This window comes from Rosa chinensis, chromosome 1, assembly GCF_002994745.2.
Source record: "Rosa chinensis cultivar Old Blush chromosome 1, RchiOBHm-V2, whole genome shotgun sequence".
Classification (NCBI taxonomy): domain Eukaryota; kingdom Viridiplantae; phylum Streptophyta; class Magnoliopsida; order Rosales; family Rosaceae; genus Rosa; species Rosa chinensis.
This window is the reverse complement of record NC_037088.1, coordinates 37,986,465-38,000,813: the sequence shown is the minus strand read 5'-3', so window position 1 is coordinate 38,000,813 and position 14,349 is coordinate 37,986,465. Positions and strand designations below refer to the sequence as shown.

The following is a 14,349-nucleotide window of genomic DNA, read 5'->3' as shown; positions in this document are numbered from 1 at the left end:
TGATACGAGAGGGGAGTTCTGTTAAAGTAATGGGAACAATTGCTAGTGAGTGAGGTTATACATTAATATAGAAATCAAAACACTTGAATCCAAAATATAAGAGCAATAATTCTTGCATGTATAATGTTATTAGTCCAGCTTGTATAAACTCTTAGTTCATTACATCATCAGAGTCGCTTGATTTTGCAAGAATTATTGCTCTTATATAGTGTATTAGAAAATATAGTACATATAGCATATTTTCTTGTAACAGAAATTGTGAGTTCTAGGCTCCCGTTTTATCTCCTTGGCAACTTAAGCATAAACATGGTAAGTATATGTCCTTACATCACCGATATCGCAATAAACACTACTAGCAAAATAACAATACACACGGATTTACTGTAGTTAAAAGCCACAGAAATCCGTGTGAAATAGAAATACTAACAGAAATCCGTGTGAAATGAGCATAATTGAGCCCACCATAATTTATACAATAACAATATCAACGGAAATCCTTGTGCATAAACAACAGTCACAAATATCCGTGTAAAAACTAAAACATTTTCACACGGATATCTGTGTGAAAATCAATTCACACGGATATCTGTGTGAAAATCAATTCACACTGATTTCTGTACGTATTATAAATTAGTTTATTTCGAAATAATTAATTTTTTATGTTATGTGAATTATGGAGGGACGGATTTCCGTTACAATAAGTATTTGATACAGATATCTGTGTGAAAAGAACATAATTGAGCCCTACAGTGATTTATACAATAACAATATCGACGGAAATCCATCTGAATAAACAATAGTAACAGATGTCTGTGTAAATGATAAAATATTTTTACACGGATATCTGTGTGCAGATCAATTTACACTGATTTCTGTGTGAAAATCCGAAATTAGTTTATTTCGGGATCATTAATTTTGTTTGTTATGTGAATTACAGAGGGACAGATTTCCGTTATAATAAGTATTTGATACAGATTTCTGTGTGGAATGAGTAATACACACGGATTTCCGTGTGAAAATGTTGACACAGATATCCGTGTGAAAAGAACAATGAGCTACAGAATTCTGTGTGAAAACGGAGACTACACACAGAAATCCGTGTGAATAAGCAACAGTAAAAACTAAAATCTTTTCACACGGATATCAATGTGAAAAGAACAATTAGCTACAAAATTCCGTGTGAAAAAGTATATGTGTATATTGAAAGAACGACGGATTGAGTTAATTTTTTTACACCGTACCTATTAATATGCTATAAATAGATAAGTAATGTCAAATTTATCAATTTTTTATTTTTATTTTTTGGATTGCACAAAATTCTTATATGTCTACTAATGTGGTATAACTAGTTTATTAGTTATAATGAAAAGTATACCTTCCATAAGCAACAATGCGTAGGAAATAGACTTTATCAAAATCGACCGTAGGATGTTATCATGATAAGAATAAATGGTTGTGTTCAAAATTTCAGCTATTTTCATCGTCGTTTGGGTTTGGATCTAGTAGGTCAACTCTAAACCTTAAATACTACATAAAACTAATATACTCATCACCGCTCACTCGTAACTTATTTTTTTGATCTGTAAACTCTCATGCTCTCATGGGTAGAAGCTATATCAACTAATGTAAAATTTTCTGAAATTTTATCTCCTCAAGGGTCGGCTCCCGTTAGGGAAATAGAAGCGTTTAAAGGGTTGACCAGTTTATTTCATGTCAAAATAACGGCGGATCGAGTTAATTTTTTTACACAATACCTATTAATACGCTATAAATAGATGGGTAATGCCAAATTTATTGAGAAATCGTTAATTTTTTTATGTTATGTGAATTATGGAGGGACGGATTTCCGTTACAATAAGTTTTTGGTACAGATTTCTGTGTGAAATGAGTAACACACGAATATCAGTGTGAAATGTTAACACGGATATCCGTGTGAAAAATAACAATTAGCTACAGAATTCCGTGTGAACAAGTCTACTAGAGACAGAATTCCGTGTAAACAATCGAATGACAATTGATCATGGCAAAATAACAACACACACTGATTTACTGTACTTAAAAGCCACAGAAATCAATGTGAAATGAGCATAATTGGACCCACAATAATTTATACAATAACAATATCAACGGAAATCCGTGTGAATAAATAACGGTAACAGATGTCTGTGTAAAAACTAAAACTTTTTCACACGGATATCTGTGTGAAAAGAACAATTAGCTACAAAATTCCGTGTGAAAAAGTATAGGTATATATAAGGTTGACCACTTATTTGATATCGAAATAGCGGTGGATTGAGTTTATTTTTTTACAAAATACCTATTAATACACTATAAATAGATGGGTAATATCAAATTTATTGATTTTCAATTTTTATTTTTTGGTTCGCATAAAATTCTTATATGTCTACTAATGTGGTATAACTAGTTTATTAGTTGTAAATAAAAGTATACTTCCATGAGCAACAATGTGGAGGAAATAGACTTTATCAAAATCGACCGTTGGATGTTGTCATGATTAGAATAAATAGTTATGGTCAAAATTTCAGCTATTTTTGTTATCGTTTAGGTCTCGATCTATTATATCAACCCTGAACCCTAAATACCACATAAAGCTACTATGTTCATAACCGCTCATTCGCAACTTATTTTTTCGATCTGTCAGCTCTCATACTCTCATGAATATGAGGTATACCAAATAATGTAAAAATTTTGAAAACTTTATCTCCTCGTGGTTTTACTCCCTTTAGAGAAGTATAGGTGTATATAAGGTTAACCACTTTATTTGATATTGAAAGAACGGCGGATTGAGTTAATTTTTTTACACCATACCTATTAATACGCTATAAATAGATGGGTAATGTCAAATTTATCAATTTTCAATTTTTATCACATGTATGGCACAAAATTCTTATATGTCTACTAATGTGGTATAACTAGTTTATTAGTTATAATGAAAGTATACCTTCCATAAGAAACAATGCGTAGGAAATAGACTTTATCAAAATCGACCATAGGATGTTATCATGATAAGAATAAATGGTTGTGTTCAAAATTTCAGCTATTTTCGTCGTCGTTTGGGTTTCGATCTAGTAGGTCAACCCTAAACTTTAAATACTACATAAAACTAATATGCTCATAACCGCTCACTCGTAACTTTTTTTTTTTATCTGTAAACTCTCATGCTCTCATGGGTAGAAGCTATATCAACTAATGTAAAAATTTCTGAAATTTTATCTCCTCAAGGGTCGGCTCCCTTTAGGGAAGTAGAAGCGTTTAAAGGGTTGACCGGTTTTTGGTACAGACATCTGTGTGAAATGAGTAACACACACGGATATCTGTGTGAAATGTTAACACGGAACTCCGTGTGAAAAGAACCATTAGCTACAGAATTCCGTGTGAAAAACTCTATTAGCTACAGAATTCCTTTACAATAAGTGTTTAATACAGAATTATCTATGAAATGAGCAACACACGAATATCTGTGTGAAATGTAGACACGGATATCTGTGTGGAAAGAAAAATTAGCTACTAAATTCTGTGTGAAAAAAATAGAATAGAGACAGAATTCCGTGTAAACAATAATTAACATGACAGTTATATATTACCGAGATAAATACACACGAAAATCAGTGGTAAATATATATGTATCTCACACGGATTTTCGTGGTAAATTTTTTCCCGCTCACTTTTTTGGAACAAATTCAATTTCCCTCCCCTAGTAGTATTACACACGGATTTCCGTGGATTTCTGAGGTAATGCACACGGATATCCGTAGCAAAGGTAAATGTATTTCACACGGATCGGCGTGGAAATTCCGCTTATTTAGTTTCAAAAAACAAGGGCAGGCCAATCAATTTATTCCCGCTCAATATTTGGATATTCCCACGGATTACTGTGGGTGCTGTTGTAAATATTTAAATAACAATTGATGATAGCTATTGGGTTACCGAGGTAAATTCACACGGATATCTGTAGTAAATGCAAATGTATTTCACACGGATTTCCGTGTGAAATACTATAAACACACAGATTTCTGTGCATAATGTTGCTTAAAACCAGAAAACACTTGACCAAAATCTAAAGCCTCCTCCGAATTCTCTCATGTCTCCCTCTCTCTCTCATCTCCTCCACCCACTTCCCCCTCCCTCACCCTCTCTCTGCTCCTCCGCCCACTGCTCTCCCTCTCTCTCGTATCCCAACTCCTCTTCTCTGCCTCCCTCTCTCTCATCTCCAAATTTTTTTGGTTTAATGGAGGACAGAGGAACTAGAACTGTATTCTCTCTCATTCGACACCCACTTCCGGTCACCACCGTGACTCACCTCCACCATCACTGACCTCCGACGAGTTTAACACAGCCTCCTTGAGTCCCTGCAACAACCCACGCACCGACTCTGCTCACTTCCACTGTCAAGCACCGCCTCCCTCCACTCCACCGGCATAGTCGACCCAGATTGCTCGCCTCCAGCGTCAAGCACCGCCTCCTTCCAGTCCATCCTTCCAGCGTCAAGCACCGCCTCTGATGAAGGTGTTGCCATTTTGTTGCTTCTACGTATTGATTGCCCCCCTTTGTTTTGATAAGTAGCACATAGTTAACCTGTAGGGTTCTTGGTTTAAGCAAATTTGCTTCTAGTTAACCGGTTGCATAATATATTGAAACATATGATCATATTTTCCCCAGGTGGTTCATGGGATGAAGAGAACTGGCGATCTCAATATGGTCAGGTCGTTCAAGATGCAGAAGTGCCAATCCCGGAGTCTTCACTGATAAGTTTATGGGACTGGGAAATGATCACAAAGCCAAGAAATGATGGAAAATGTGAGGTACCAAGGCCAAGGCTTGTTGGGAGGTTAACGAAGCCAATCCCAGCAGAATTTTTTTTTTTAACATGCTGTCACTATTACACACTGAAATCAGTGTGAGTTAAGAGTATTGGAATTTCACACGGAAATCCGTGTCAATAGTTATAAGTTTTGACACAGAAATCAGTGTGAGTTACAACCAGCACAGAAATCCGTGTGAAATACAGTTTACACATCTGACACAGAAATCCGTGTGAAATAGAGTTGTTCACACGGATTGCGTTCCATTCCGGTAATTTATATTTATGGAATTATGGGGCCCACGTTAGTATTTCACACAGACAACATAATCCGTGTGAGATGAGTACATATTTGACACAGAAATCCGTGTGAGATAGGTACATATTTAACACAGAAATACGTGTGAAATAGAGTTGTTCACACGGATTGCATTTCATTCCTGTAATTTATATTTATGGAAAGATAGTGGGGCCCACGTTAGTATTTCACACGGACAACATAATCCGTGTGAGATGAGCATTACCCCCCTCCAAACCGCACGGTAACACCAATCTGTGCGTGTACTGTGTGTAAAAGCTATCACACACTGAAATCTGTGTGAGAAAGTCTTATTACCCACAGATTAAAATCCGTGGGTAATTGTTGTTTTGCTAGTAGTGAAACACTGCTTTCAGAGTGGTTGATGTTAGAACTGCATCATCAGAGGCCTAGTTCTTGAGGTTTTGAGTGCTCCAGTCAAGCTTGTTGAAACTTTTCTACCAAAGATACACTTAATACTACTCCAAGTTAGTGGGTTCACCCCTGAAACAATTAGTTAAATCTAGTAAGACATTGTTACTTGAGGTCATGGCATGTGTTGGGCAGTATTCAAATATTTTAGCATTGTTCAGGACCTTCTTTCACAGTTTACCTCTGCAACAAAGTCTTCCCCCCACTTTCATTTTAAAGCTCCTATCCTCAGGAACTCAAATATACTCTTGAACCAACAATTATGCCCCCTGAATCAATACCAAGAATACATTCAGAATAACAAATGTTGTTGGAAATTTTATGATTTAAAATTAAAATATATTTTATTTATTTATTTATTTATTTTAGGGGTTATTTTTTTTTTTGTTTATTTCTCTATTTATGGTTTAACGGTTTTATGTTTTAAATATTTAATTATTATTTGACCGTTATATGGTTAATGAGGTTATTGATGGTATGGTAAGTGTGCCCTATATAAGGGTACGTGGCTATGGTTGGAAGGCATATGGTGAGACATGAAACATGCACATGTGTGAGAGTTTAGATCGTCGGATAATGAGGGTATACATGACGGTATAATTCACCATAATGCAACCACTCTAGCCAAATACCTCTACCAAAGATATTCTTACAAACTATATATATACATACTTTACTTATACACCGCTTTGAGTGCACGGGTGATAAAGGTTCAATAGGGCTTCTTAACTGCACGACGGAGCTCGAAGAGTTGTTGTATCTTGGGGGAAGTTCGTCATTCAACCCTGTGCAGTAGGGGACGAATCTTCTCTTAGGACAGTGATTGGTGAATCAAAGGTTTCGAATTTTCTGATTATAATGGATACAATCAATATTGATCCAGGTATGGATCTAGTAGATGGTGTTGTCTTATTTTTCTCTTCTATTAATTCGGGTCGGGATGTTACAATACATAATTACGTAATTTAATTTATAAATTAAAAAAAAAAACCAAAAAAGTATTGAATACTGATGGGTCCATGCGTGTCCATTCTGAAAGTTTCTCACATTGATTCTTAGAGACTCGCAAAATCGTTCTAGATCCAAGTTTAGAGGTGGTTGGTGCGACCTCTCTTACAATATACTGATGGGTGTCAACCTTGCTTATTTGGTTGGCTTAAGCAATCGATTTATGAGCTTATGGACCTCATTGGCATTACATTGTGGCTAATGTTTTGGTTGTTACCACATGGAATCTCGGCTCAGAATTGTGGATTTGGCAAGCTATAGGCTTCAGTCTAGTTTTGCACATCTTATGCTGTGCAAAAAGTTGCTTAGCTTATAAATTAAGAAACAAAATGTGTTTTGTGAAACTAGAAAACAATCTCTTCTTTCAAAAGTTACATCATTAAGTTGCTGCTTATAAAAGTTCGTAAATAGCAGCTTTCATAAGCTAAAAACTACGGCTGCTTTTAAATTAATTCCAATAATGCCACACCGGGTCTTGTCTTGGGACCTTGGTGTTGGATGCAAGTAGATCGGCATCTAGGAGGGAAATCAAGATCCAAACCTTCGTGGTCGAGACACAAGGTAATTAAAAGATAACAAAAAAACCTATTTCAGATTCAAAACCTTAAAAGTTCAATCGGTCATTGATCAATAGAACAAAAAGTACAAGAAAAACAAGGAAAAACTTAGAAAGTTATACAATAATATTAAAATGAAGATGACATTATTTATTTGAAATAATACTTTTTGTTTATTTGAGTGTATACTCTGTTTTGCTTAATATGTTTTTTTTAATGTCATTAATAATTACTCTTGCACATGTTCCTGTCATTCTTGAGGCAACAACGTTCTCAATAAAGCTGCAAAAGCGGAGGTTTTTGGTTGTAGAATGTCTAAAGCATACCCCGATCGATTGTTCTAGTGGGAGTTCATATGGCACTTCTGGCAGTTGTTCTGGTCCTCTAAAACTGAATCTCTTGAATTTTAGTTTCTGACATCGTGATAGAGGAGAAATTCAACCTTTAGAGTTAAATCTTAAAGTCAGCCATCATTGCTGATAACTCCATGTATTTTGTACCAGATATTAGTTTTCAGTTCTTTTGGTTTTTGATGAATTTACATTAGGAGTAGGGATTAGAGATAGAGCAAAAATTTGAAGTGATTATATAGCACATAACATGACAAAAGAAGGCAGTAACATTATTCAAATATTCATTTATATCAAATCATTAAAGAAGGCAGTAAATTATTCATGTAATCATTACATTCTGCTTATAATGTGATGAGGATAAGAGAGTTTAAAAGAAGAAAAAGAATGAATGTAGCGAACAACAAAAAATGCTCTGTAGAAAGAACAGCAATGATTATGGCACCAGATCAGTCTGGGCTTCTGTTCTTATTTCTTCATTGATACAGTCTGGTTTGGAGAATTTAAGATCTAGCCTTTAGTGTGTTTCCAATGTCAATGACAAAACGGTATCTGACGTCTGCTTTGGCAAGGCGCTCCATGGCAGTGTTCAAGTAGTCAATTGGGATGACCTCGATGTCTGCTGTTATGTTGTGCTTGGCTGCAAAATTGATCATCTCTTGTGTCTCCTTCATACCTCCAATGCCGCTACCAGCTACCATCTTCCTTCCTGTTAAATCGAACATTAGCTCTGTTAATAACCCTACAATGCAAAAGATAACCGGAAAAGCCAACTACTCGTAGTTACATGCTTACCCATGAGTAAAGGAAAAACTGGAAGCTCAAGAGGCTTTTCTGGTGCACCAACCATGACAAGCTTTCCATGAGACTTCAACAAACCAATCAAAGGCAAGAGAGGATGTTGTGCAGAAACTGTGTCAATGATCCCATCCATGGTACCAATGGCAGCCTACAAATTAATCAATGAAACAAAAATTAAGTAACTTGTTCATTGAATAATCCACTTAAAAGTCGTAAAAGATGTAACTTGTTCAAATAATTACCTGCATTTGATCTTGGTCACGACTAACCAAAAACGAATCAGCTCCTAGGTGTTTAACTGCTTCTTCCTCCTTATTAGGGGACGTACTGATCACTGTAACCTTCACTCCCATTGCCTTGGCAAACTTCACTGCGACGTGGCCTAAACCACCTAGGCCAACCACACCCACATGCATGCCGGGCTTGTCAAGTCCAAAATATCTCAACGGGCTGTAGGTTGTGATTCCGGCACATAGGAGAGGAGCAGCACAATCAAGGGGTAGGTTGTCCGGGATACGGAGTACGAAGTGTTCATCTGCAACCATAATGTCAGAGTAACCGCCATAGGTGGTGGTTCCGTCATAGTACTTGGCACTGTACGTGAGTATTTGTTTGGGGCAGTAGTTCTCAAGATGGTCGGTACAACTATCACAAGATCGGCAAGCTCCAACTATGCATCCAACACCGACTTTGTCTCCAACTTTGAATTTTTGTACATTGCTCCCTACTTCCGTTACTTCACCGACAATCTCATGCCTGCATTGCCAAATTGTGTTCATATATATTAGATTACTGAAGAGGGTTCAAGCATTAATATAAATAAAATGGTAAACACCTTTACCAGTTATTCTAGTAAAGAGTGTGCAGGAATAGGTCGAACGTACCCGGGAACCAGAGGATAGGTAGAGAAGCCCCATTCATTCTTGACCATGTGAAGGTCCGAATGGCAAATCCCACAATACAACACTTTGAATGTCACGTCTTTCTCTCCGGATTCCCTGCAATCAAATCGGTTGAACTTCAGAACTAGCTATAAAACAAACATGTACTATATATGGTTTAATCTGAAGAGGAAGAAGTGTTGTACTAGTTGACAATGTACCTTCTGGAGAAACTGAAGGGAGAGAGAACACCAGATGAATCTCTTGCAGCCCATCCAAATGCCTTCCTGGGGTGTTCTTGCTCGTTAGACATCAGTATTTTCTTTGTTGCAGATTCCTAACTGATGGTTTTGGTGTTGAGGCTTAATGTAGTTCGACTAGTAAAAGGTGAGAAACAAACAGATATGGAAGTATATGAGCTACCTTCAATGGAGTTAAATGCTATATATAGAGGGAGGAGATTTTAGGTTTGGGCTGGGGTGACGTACTGGGTGAGGAAAATAGAATGTCGAAGAGATGATGACGTATTGGATGAGCAAATTAATAAAAAAATTCAAGAGATTAAACTGACGTCAGCGGTCAACAGAACGGTATGACCGAGTTTAATGAAATAAAATTTTGTTGTTGAATGTGACTATGCTTCTTTGCTTCGCACGATGAGAGAGAAAGGGGGAACGATCGAGCTTCCAATCAATAGTTCGGGTCCGGCGCCGATAATACTTCCAATACTGAGGTAAGCTCTATTTCAATTTCTTGGTAATTTATTGTTGGGTTCTTCAAAATTGAATCTTTAATTTCCCAATTGGTCTATAAATATTTGATGGTTTCTCTCTGCTTTCTTTGTAACGAAGATCATGTGGATTTAATGATGATTATATAGAATTTCACTCTCTATGCTTTCTGTTTTGTCATGAAGAGAGAATGGGTACTTACCTTCTGCAAAATTGAGTACTGGATCATAAAGCGTGAGGCTTTGGTTATGATGTTTTTGATGTTGGGTTGTCATTGAGGTAATTGCTACTGTTTTACATAATGTGATCTCAATGAGAATGTACACATTAACATGCACTGAAATAGTGGTGAGTGTGTGTATGTGGAGGCTGATTGTTTTAGATAGATCATTTGGTGTACGTCTATGGTTAACATGAGCTGTATTACAGCGGTGGGCAGGCAAAGAAGCTCAAAGTTGTGGTACTCGAGCAGCTCAACCGACAGTTGGTGCTGAAGAAGATTTTGACGATTTTCTTAGGTGGCTTGAAAGATACGAAATGGAATCCCAAGGAGTGGATCCTAAGAGGGGTTGGGGATTTCGTGGTGTGCACAAGGTATTTTTACTCAGTTGAATGATATAGTTTCCTTGTGTATGTGGACGCATATGTCTGCAAATACATCTGCATTGTGTCATAACGTGTAAAGATTACTAGGGTAATTTGACCAGAGCTTCCAAACCATGTTTACTCCAACTGAATGTTATAGTTTCCATGTGTATGTGGACCTGTCATATCTCAGTGAGGTTTCTTGACACAAAATGAAAAAAAGAAACATCTAATTATAATTTATTTTAATATGGTTCTGCTTAAGCAAACTCAAATTGGTCTAAAACTCTTGCTGTGATGTGATGGATCATAGGTGTTGATACATACTGGATTACTGGTAGTTCAATCCTTTCTCTAAACGTTCATATGGGGACTGCTTCATTCAGTGTTTCATCACTTAAGTTCATAGACTTCTTTATGTTATGAATTGCATGAACTCTGATTCATTGCATTGGAGAGCATGATTAATTTGATTCATAATCTGTTTTGAAAATTGTCAGAGTGAGATAAATTGCATCTTTTTGTTCTGTTTTTTTTTTTTTTATTCAAATTTATTTACAGCATTTTATTTCCACCATCATGAGAACTGTTGCTTTGTGAGCTCTGAGGTGACGAATTCTGGTAGTTCAATCTTTCTGCAAACCTTCATATGAAGTCTGCTTCATTCTATGTTTCATTATTTATATCAGAGTCAGATATATGGCCTCCTTTGGTTACAATTTACACCTTTAAAATACCAAACTTCATTTTCTGTTTAAATTTCAATGTGAAGATACAGATCCTAATCATTTATTACTGCTTTACCAGAAGCTATGGCTTTTATTGTCGAGCATTTTGTTTGAAGTTGCAAACTTTGATTTCATGTTCTTACTAGGTTCTTTGAATTTCTGATACTTTCTGTATTTGGATAAGTTTGCTGTAATGGGTTTTTGATTGTGGTGCTTCTTCTTTCTAAAACAAAATTCTCCGTCTTATGTGGTATTGTCAATTGCATTCAAAAAGTGGTGTGTTTGATTGCAGAGATACTTAGGATGACGGTACAAACTTTGAGCTGACAAAGTTTGATAATGAAAATATAATCTTTGAGCTTTTACTCTACGTGTCTAAGTGTTTGTGATATATGTATAGAGTTTGCTATTCTGTATCCTTTTGATCATCAAGGAATTGTGATATCTGTATTTGTCCGCACTCTGCAGTACATCAATCCTATTATCAAGAATTCACAACATCATTTGAATGGGAACTTTTATATGCAATAGAGAGGGTTTTGACACTTCCATGTTTATATGTGTGAATATGAATGTTCCATTGCTTTTTCCACCTGTGGTGTGTATACAGTGCAGTCATTCCCTCTCCCATGTTGGTTCATATTTCAAAAAACCTTCTACTTACATACGGTATTGCTAATGTAAGTTAAATATTCTTGCTGAGCTGCTGTGTTTTGGGGATTGAGAGTTCTATAAAGATTGCTAGAATGCAAAATCAGTTGAGGAGGTAGGTTCTATGTCCTGTGAAATGCATTAGTAGTTCGTCCTCTTACAGATCTTTGCTGACATGAAATTTCTGACCATTGACTTTTGTTGTACGGCTCTTCTGGCTTTTTGGCTGCATCAGTATTGCTTAGGCCCCATTGATTAGATTACTCAATATATCTGTTTTTCTTATTCAAATCTTCAAATTTAGATACCACTATATTTTTTCAACACTTTCTTGGTCCAAATTTTCTGTTTCTAATAATATCAAGAAGAAAACAAAGACCTTAGATACAGATAAAATATCAAGAAGAAAACAAAAAGTTAGATACAGATAAATCAGATGCAAACTATATATAAACAGTGGTCAGTTTCTAATGCCTTCTCCAATAACATTGATTGAGGAGATTAATGCTCTAAAGTCTAAAACATATTTTCTTTTAAGCATTACCTCCTCTTATTCTAAATTAAAGTTCACATTAGAGAAATGACCAAAATATTACTTCTGCTATTGTGTCTGTTTGATATTAAATAGGGTTGGAAGGAAAGTGCTTCTTATATGTTACTGTTTGATCATATTCAAGATACATTTCAATGGCAACTTCAGTCACTCTTTTCTTCTCTTACCATCCAATCTTTCAGTGGCAGCCCCCAGATCAACATCAGATGATGATGATACATCTGAAGAACTTATATATAGTAATACCAGTAAAAATTTTACTTTTGAAATATGTAAATATGCAAGTCTGATTAAAACACCAGCTTTTGTACTATGGAAGGTATAACATTTTGAATTAACATTTCTTAGCTTATGATTGTGAATCTATTACGTACAATTTAGAGAGAGAAAAAAAAACTAACCCAAAGAACATAGAAGGGCTACCTTATATGCGGCCCAAATATTGGTAAACCAGCAGCTTGTGGATTTAACTAATGAGGTTTGGAGGGGATGCAACTTGTCATAATCAAGACATATCAGTAGGAATATATTAATAAAAATTAAGAGAAGTGATCAATAAATAAAATCTTAATTTGATTACGCAGTTGAGTCAATTAGTGACATACTGTCCACAGTTGATTTCTCAGAGTCATCAGCAACTACTTCAGACGCAACTGCTGCTTCCTCCATTTGTCGCTCATCGTCTTTCTCATCGGGTCGAATATTTGTGATTATAAGAAAAGGCACATGTTTGATTTTGTAGCAATCCTCTCCTCCTTCCCCAAACCTACTGCGGAATCTACCAGGCATTAGGTCAATTGTTAATTCCTTGAGGCTAGTAATATCCTGAAGCCCATCTGGAACTGGCTGCAATTCTTTGCAATATTCAATGCGCAATCTCTGAAGACTAGGCATGGCTTCTTTCTCCACCCTCCACTCCTTCAAATCTTGAAGTGGTACTTTGAACCCGTTTCACTAATGGAGGTCTTTGCAAAAGGAGTCAGATTTTGTAGAGCAACTAAGATTGCTCTAATCACATTCTCCTGAGTCATGCGTGTGATGTAACTCTTCATTGTCGTGACCCCAACTTTTGGTTCGTCAGGAAAAAACACATAAATCTGGTGCACAACAACCATCCGTTAGAACCCCGAACAATACTAATTCAAGAACACTAAATACCAAATCAAATACCTGATCAGACTCGTCACCCCTCTTCCTTCTATTGATAGTAAGGTCCTCCCTTTTCATTTTCTCTCCATGTTTGTTTTTAAACTGTGACATTGTCCTGTTGAGATCATGATCCACAATTAGATAGTCTCGATCTTTCAGCATTTGCATCACTGTCTTTCGAACCCTATTGAGCCTCGTAATTTCTTTTTCTGTCAAAACCATCTTTGCTGATAATTTACAAAACGCACCTTAAAAATTGTCGCAAACATGTTGACACCAAAAGTTGCTTCTCCATACCAATGAAAACCGTTTTAGATGATCAACGACGATATGCGTAGAAGAAACATGTTTTCCTTCTTTTCTAGAGTGAGAAAAAGTCCGAAAACTTTCAATTCCAGTATGAAAAGTCAACTAACCAGAAATTACATAACACCCTCTAAACCAAAACCTAAAAGAGAAGAACCTGGCTGAGTGGGAAGCGGTGAGGGAAGTCGGACAGGAGAAGAGCTCTCAAGTCACAGCAGCTGCTGCGGAAGAAAACATAGAGGGAGGGTTGTCCATGCGGGATGAAGAATCTAAAGGGGGTGTGAGATGGGCTCGGTAGAAAAGCCCAAAGAATGTAGACCGGTGAAAATCCAAGAGACGCTTTCCATGCGGCCCAAATTTGATGAGAGCAAATGTAACAGTGTTTACACTTTAATGAATTTGAAGGTGTTATGGATAATATATATAATAAAAATAAATTAGAAAATGCAAAAATGTGTGTTGATAACAATTTGGGGTTTGTTAATACCTGTGGAAGG

The 14,349-nt window shown here is 36.3% G+C and overlaps 3 protein-coding genes across 6 annotated transcripts; 1 reads left to right on the top strand and 2 right to left on the bottom strand.

The window, feature by feature from the left end:
* Positions 1–7,760: 7,760 nt before the first annotated feature.
* LOC112197358 (probable mannitol dehydrogenase) lies at positions 7,761–9,561 on the bottom strand. Its single transcript, XM_024337991.2, has 5 exons — positions 9,371–9,561; positions 9,153–9,266; positions 8,511–9,024; positions 8,263–8,416; positions 7,761–8,176 (listed from the first exon to the last, which is right to left on the bottom strand). The coding sequence occupies exons 1-5, from the start codon at positions 9,460–9,462 to the stop codon at positions 7,971–7,973; spliced, it is 1,080 nt and encodes a 359-aa protein (XP_024193759.1). The 5' UTR covers positions 9,463–9,561; the 3' UTR covers positions 7,761–7,970.
* Positions 9,562–9,666: 105 nt separating this feature from the next.
* LOC112197422 lies at positions 9,667–12,739 on the top strand. Of its 4 annotated transcripts, none has more exons than XM_024338109.2 (3): positions 9,667–9,882; positions 10,310–10,474; positions 12,580–12,739. In XM_024338109.2, exons 1-3 carry the CDS (start codon positions 9,806–9,808, stop codon positions 12,605–12,607), a joined length of 270 nt encoding a protein of 89 aa, XP_024193877.1. In that variant the 5' UTR covers positions 9,667–9,805; the 3' UTR covers positions 12,608–12,739. The 4 variants fall into 4 exon arrangements, 3 of the variants coding, with proteins under 3 accessions (XP_024193877.1, XP_024193849.1, XP_024193892.1); XM_024338081.2 differs by having other exon boundaries at positions 12,473–12,739; XM_024338124.2 differs by lacking the exon at positions 12,580–12,739 and adding an exon at positions 11,486–12,464.
* Positions 12,740–13,317: 578 nt separating this feature from the next.
* Positions 13,318–13,768, bottom strand: LOC112197474 (DNA-directed RNA polymerases II and IV subunit 5A). The gene is made up of 2 exons (XM_024338173.2): positions 13,568–13,768; positions 13,318–13,494 (listed from the first exon to the last, which is right to left on the bottom strand). Exons 1-2 carry the CDS (start codon positions 13,766–13,768, stop codon positions 13,318–13,320), a joined length of 378 nt encoding a protein of 125 aa, XP_024193941.1.
* Between the last annotated feature and the right edge of the window lie 581 nt (positions 13,769–14,349).